This window comes from Aythya ferina, assembly GCF_964211825.1.
Source record: "Aythya ferina genome assembly, chromosome: 2".
NCBI classification, from domain to species: Eukaryota; Metazoa; Chordata; class Aves; order Anseriformes; family Anatidae; genus Aythya; species Aythya ferina.
Window position 1 is genome coordinate 14,298,983 of NC_140297.1, and position 6,585 is coordinate 14,305,567.

At 40.1% G+C, this 6,585-nt stretch overlaps 1 protein-coding gene across 1 annotated transcript; it reads right to left on the bottom strand.

The window, feature by feature from the left end:
• Positions 1-444: 444 nt before the first annotated feature.
• Positions 445-6,162, bottom strand: GJD4 (gap junction protein delta 4). The gene is made up of 3 exons (XM_084510031.1): positions 5,998-6,162; positions 4,867-5,002; positions 445-1,643 (listed from the first exon to the last, which is right to left on the bottom strand). The coding sequence occupies exons 2-3, from the start codon at positions 4,928-4,930 to the stop codon at positions 454-456; spliced, it is 1,254 nt and encodes a 417-aa protein (XP_084366157.1). The 5' UTR covers positions 4,931-5,002; positions 5,998-6,162; the 3' UTR covers positions 445-453.
• Positions 6,163-6,585: the final 423 nt, after the last annotated feature.

Here is a 6,585-nt window from a genome sequence, read left to right on the forward strand (position 1 = left end):
GAGAGTTTAATATGAGGAGGTAAATTAACCTTCTGACAGTAGATAATGTACAACTATGTTTAAAAGTCACACCTTTCTTAAGTTCAATCTTTTGCAGTAAAACTAGGTTAGAGCAAACAAGTGTACACATGTACTCCCGGCAAAACAGGTCAGTCACATCAGTGACAGTCCACAGCTGTTTAGAGTCACTTACACCCAGAAAAGGATAAATCTGTTACATTTTCCAAAAAGCAGTTCCATTAATGTAGTATCCTTCAAATTCTTATCTGTCGTTTTGCTTCCTCCACAGTGGAGGTCTGCTTCTCCTTTTCCTTCAGTTAGCCAAACACTGCAAAGCAGCATGTCTCTGCAGCATAATTTCAGCAAAGGGATCCAGCTGAAACTACCCAAAACTTCTTCAGGGATGCAGTGATGTGTCCTGCCAGGCTCACTGTGTAGTGGCCTCTCAGGATTTTATACCCATTCTGACTTTTTTGATCTCAAGCAACTAGTACTACTATAGTTTGATTGTGCATCAGGATCCTTTAGCTCAGCTGAAGTGTAGTATCCTAAAAGCTTGCTCTGAACTACAGAGGAGGAAACTCCAAGGTTAGACTTGATCTGAGGTCTCAAAGTCAGGGCAGTATCTTTAATGAAACCTTGCTGGAGCCCAGGTATCAGCTGATGGCATGTAGTTCCTTCTTGGTCACCAGCACACAATGGTTCCTCAATATTATCTTGCTTAACATCAAGATCTCCCAATATACAGGGCTTCTTGCTGTTGCTGTTAAGGTTAGTGCTGGCAGTTTGCTGAGAGACCCCTTCAGGATGAAGAACAGTCTCCTCTTCCTCTTCAGAGAGAAGTGAGTGGGAGCCATCACTGATCTGGCTGACATTTGAGGCTCGACGGTCTTGATTTTGAGGTGGGGATTTTGGGCTGCCATGCTGTACTGTGGGAAGATTTACAATGCCCTCATCCTCTGCATGGAGGTTTACCAGCAGCTTTTTCTTTTGGTTTCTTGCTGTCATTCTCCGGAGGGCACAGACAAGGTCAGCAAGGCTGAGCAGAAAGGACAGACTGGTGACACCCCAGATGAAAACCATCATGATGGACTTCTCAGTGGGCCGGGAGATATAACAATCAACCGTACTTGTACAAGGTGAATGGTAGCAAGAAAAGCGCTCAGGAACAAAAAATCCATAAAGGTAATACTGAGCAGCTGCAAAGGCAGCCTCAATTAGTGTCCTAAAAAAGAGATGAACAGTGTATGCCCCAGAAAAACTGAGGATACTTAGGTTCTCTGCATCACAATCTAATCCATTGACAAGAGCACTTCTACAAAGTTTCTTCACGTCTTTGTGACTTGATAAATCCTTATGGTCTCTGCGTCTGTACACCAGACAGTGCATTCTTACAATGTACATAGCTACCTTGTGCAAAACATAAATGCTGAATGCAGCATAAGGTAGCAGGATAGACACAGTCTGAATGAGCCAGAACCTGAAGTGAGATATGGGAGAGAACAAGTCATAGCAAACATTGGAGCATCCTGGTTGCAGGGTGTTGCAGATGAAGCGCTCCTGCTCATCTTGGTAGAGTGGATAGCCTGCTAACACCACCACTGCCATTCGCAGCAGAATTACCAACATTAGCCAGATCTTTCCTAGAAGACAACAAAAGAAGGAGTCAGAGTACTGAGAGAGGAGAGAAGGCAGATAATGTAGTGAGGCTGTCTCTGTATACAAGGCATTTGAAAAAGCACCCCTGTAACCAGTTTCCTCTTGAAAAAGTACCTCCTTAGCTTTGTTTTGACTAGGACTGAAACTTGTGTGAATATGCATTAGCTAGCATATTCCATAACTTTCACCTAGACTTGAGAGTGTAGGAGTTTGACATGCAATAAAACAAACCAAGTGAAAAAGTGAAACCTTAGCCTAACGAAAACACTCTGAACTTATCCAAATCCATTAGAAAGAAAAAAAAAAAAAAAAAAAAAAAAGAGTGAATAATTCCATTTCTCTTACAGTTCTTACTTACTGTTGGTTTCATATTCCTGCACCTGGATTTTGTCCTATTTCAATATAGATCAGCTAACACAGCATGAAACTCTTCTAAATACAAAAGATTGTTTCATGAAGTAACATTTTTTCTTTGTCTTGGCTACAAAATCATATATAAAGTTTACTACTGCCGACAAAATCTTTCTGTTGTGTCTAGACTGATATTTACTCATGAGCTAGTTAAGGTGCTACTAGAAAACTTATTTAAAATGTCGTATGAGTGTAAATTTGTGTGTGCACATGTACTCCAGTCATTTCTCTCTAATACTTCTTCTGTTGCCTCATTTTCATCATATCTCTCCTTCTTCCATGACCTTGGCATGCTGCCTCTCTCCCTTCAGCTCCCTCCTGTCTTACCACCAACACCGAGTGAAGCCTTACAGGTCTGGCATTTCCATATACTGATTACTTTTATTTGTCTTTTCCTCAGTTCTTTCATATGGTTGTATTAGGTAAGGCTTGGTCTCATCCACTTCAGTGGGAAAGGTCAAGATTTAACCTTATTCCATCATGCCAACAGCAGTGAAATATCAGGCATTGCTACCCTACGTATCATATCTTTTGAATGAGACTTCATTTTTCATGACAGTTCTTGGAGGATATTTGGATTGGGAAGGTTTTATCTAAACATTTTTTTCATAAAGTTACACAAATTGCTATATTACTGACAAAGCTATTTCATAAAAAGATTTTTTTTTTCTGGGCAGGATAGAAAAGTCTGAAAATAAACTGTAATATTGTCAAAAACTAAAAATATATTTTGTACAAACACATGGAAAAAATTAACATCTGAAGTAAAATTTGTGTTTGAATTTCTCAAGCTTCCATTTGAGTCCTGTCAATGTTTTCTTACGTGGTTTTGAAAAATTCATTTAATTTATTAATCACCTGCTTTAGTTTCAAATATTTAAATAAAGAAAGTAAGAAAAGGGGAAAAGGAAAACAAGAAAAAAGAAAAAGGGGAAGAGAGGGAAGAAAAAATCATAAAGCAAAAAGAAAGGAAGAAGAAAAAAAACCCACACACCTAGGAACAAAAAGGACAAAAATCAAAATAAAACAACAAAGAGTGATGAGATTAATTCTGTACTGTAAGGAGCAGTTAAGAAAGTGGTTTTAACTGTAGATAAATGAATGGCAAGACTGAGTGACGAAGCAGAAGCGTGCTATATGCAGTTAATCACTGAGAAATGCACTGAAAACCTGCAGTCATTAATAGTAACTGTACATCTCACATGCATGCAATGTCTTAAAGGCAATCTGTTGAAGAGAACCGATACATATTCTGAAGGTGTTTTAAAAATCCAGATCCCAAAACATTTTTTCTACAAAATACAGGATTATTTACAGCCACAAAATTATATATTGTCTTGAAAAACATTCTTGTCCTTCCCATAAAGCTATTTCTCTGTAGTTGGTACTTAAACATTCAAATATTTCTGCAACATATATCTCTTAGTGTATTGAGCATGCGATTTGAATGCCCCATGTAATCCATCTGTGGCTAATGGACTTATGGGACTGGATCAGTAAAGCTGCACTCTGAAGTGAAAAATCTTCAATTGGAAAAATGTAAGGATATATAAACTATGTGAGGTATCATCATGGAAAGCTGCTGCTCCTGGCAAAATAAAGTATTATCTAAATAAATTGAGATCTTCCCATTTCATCTTTAATCACCTGAAATTTAGTCGTGGTTTTTCTGAATTTTCGGCTTCTTGTGTTTTGATATGCAGGCTGTGCTGCTGCCCTGTTTTTGACAGTGTTGGTCAATAGAAAGCACCAGCTGTACGGAATCAGTCATCTTTAGAAAACAATACTTCATACTTAGGTAAAATATTTTCCCTGTGAGGACCTCAAAGTGTGTGAAGCACATTAGTTAATTAAGCTTAAAATACTACATGCTATTTCACCATCAATTTTTAATTAGATCATGTACAATAGGGAGTGCTGCTTAAAAAAATCAATGGCTCCTCAGGAAGTAGTTTAGTATGACACACATTTTATCAAGATCCCCTCTGTGCACCAGTGTCCCTAACGACTCAGCCCTCATTACCCACGCTACAACAAGCCCCTGCGGCTGAGCTGGGTGCTCCCTGCAGTGCCCAGCACAAACTACAGCACATGCCTGCGACCAGAGCAAAGGGGCTTTGAAAGGTCCTCGAAAGTCTTTCTCTGGCACACATTTTGCTCCAAGCAGCCTATGAAAGAGGAAGAGTGTCTTATTTAAATAAGAAGAAAAGGAAAAAAGAAACACTTGGACCACTGTTTGCTGATGAAAAATAAACTGTGATTTTATTGTTGTTGTTTGTTTTAAATGCATACGTACTTTGCTCATTTATAAAATTAAAGAAGAAAAAAACAGTGGTAATTACAATGGTACTTAACCACAAACAAATGTCTTCCTGCTAAAGAGAGGTTTTTTCCTTCTTTAAATATTTTGATCCATTGGTGAAGCTACCGCATACATTCTATTGTTGGCTGTATGTGATATAAATGAAGTATTATTTCTGTGTGTTTTCACCATGATCCATACAACAGCCCATAACAGATGTGATCCAAAGCTCAGGCACGAACAGCCAAATTTGAAAACTATGCCAGAATTTTCTTCATAAAGTTCAGAAAATATCCATTGGAGAGGAAGCGGGAAGCTATTTAAGAAGAAAATAAATACACTAACCACTGTTAAACTGCATATCTAAATAATAACTTCTTATTTAAAGGTTACAAAGGGATAGTTAGAAATGAAATTGGACTATCAGTAGAACATTTGTGTGGCTTTGGGACAGGAGCAGTAAAACAAAGAGCAGAGCTTTTAAAAGTACTTACCTACAATTGTCACGTTATAGTTGAGAGTGACAATCAAAAATCCCAGTGAGTCCCAGCGCTCCATGTTCAGTCAGGTTCACCACGCTGCCGGCTCCTGATATCTTTACAGGTTTGGCATTTCCCAGGTAGGTTAGACCTAGACAGGGAAGAAAGAAAAAAGAAATATTTGGTAAGGGTCACACATGAAAACTAGAGTCCCAGCCACAACAACATTACTATTGCTGGATTATGTTGATGATTTGAACAGGACTGTTAGTTCTGGATATGGGAACAACACTTCCTAAGGGTTTAAATTTGTCTTGCTCTAGCTGCTCAGATCCCTCTGCTCTTACCTCTTTTGTGGATCCTCTGTCTGGACAACTGCAAGCAGACAAGCAACAACAGGAGGGATCTCTGCCATTGTAGACTATTCTTACCCTCCCAGGGCATACCAGCCTCCTGGCATTGCTGAGATATTTCAGTGGTGAAAGACAAGGAGAGGGGAGAGAGGGAAGAAAAGCATGGACCAGGAATTAACAGAAGCTTCCCTGTTTCCCCAGGAGAAGCATAGATGAATAAAAGGACACAAAAGGGACACAAAAGGGTAAGCATCCCTGTATTTGACAGACACTGCCAGTTTAGCAGCCGCTCACTGGGAGCTATCCCATTGCAATTTCTCAAAGCAATTTTATTTCTAAAACACAGCCTCCCTGACAGGACATCGTGGCCTTGTCAATCACTGCCACGCCAAAAAGTCCCCTGCATGCTGAGCCAGCCCGTGGGCTGAGCCTCACCGAAGGCTTGATGAGAAACGGGGGAAGCCCTTACAAAAATGCAGGTGGGGAACTGGTATCAGTACTTCCTTGCTCAACTGCTTGGTACCCAGGGCTTCAAACAGCTGACAGCAGGGCTGGTGGCTCCATATCTGCTTGGTGCCCCTGCACAGCCTGCCCTTGGCACCCAGGGAAAACCACAGGTGCAAATATCCCCCCAAGCCTTTTGTTCCTCACCCCCACTGCCTTGGGAAAATGATCTCCTCCTTTCCACCCACTGCTCAACTACTTACGTGATGTTGTGTGCAGTCTGACCTTTCCTGTCTGTGTTTTAATAAGGACAAACATAATATGGGCACTTGTTGTCAGCAAATCTTACCAGTAACTAGAAAAACAGCAGAAAATAAGAGGTTTTTTTGTGATATAGCAAGGGAGAAAAGTGATGTCATGACAACCGGAGACCTCAGGGCAGTCTGGGCTTCTTGCTTCAGCCCTGCTCACATCCTTCAACCCATGGCTCTGGTCCCTAGGGGGGCAAGGTGATCCTTTCGTCATGAGGAGTTTATAGCCAGCTGTGACTGGGCAGAGTTTTATGACTGTGTGTGTCTTGCCTGGAAAAAAAAAAAAAAAAAAAAAAAAAAGGTAAATAATCATTTAATAAAGTAGAACACAACTGCACAGACTTTTCTCCCCAGCTCTCTGATCCCAAAGTGTGCAATGCGACAGCAGAACACACAGAGCATCTTTTCTGTAGTGAACCCCATCCCATGCAAACCCTGTAAGTGGAGTTTGAAAGGATGGCACTTAAAAACCCAGTGCAACTCTTTAACTGAATAAAGAGATTTTTAACTGTAGCAGTAAACACAGGAGTTTTCTTTTTTCAGAATTGTTTTTTGTAATATATTTGCTGAGCAAAAATTCTTCTGTTACTGAACTGTATTTATGGTGTGAGACAATGGGTTTGGCT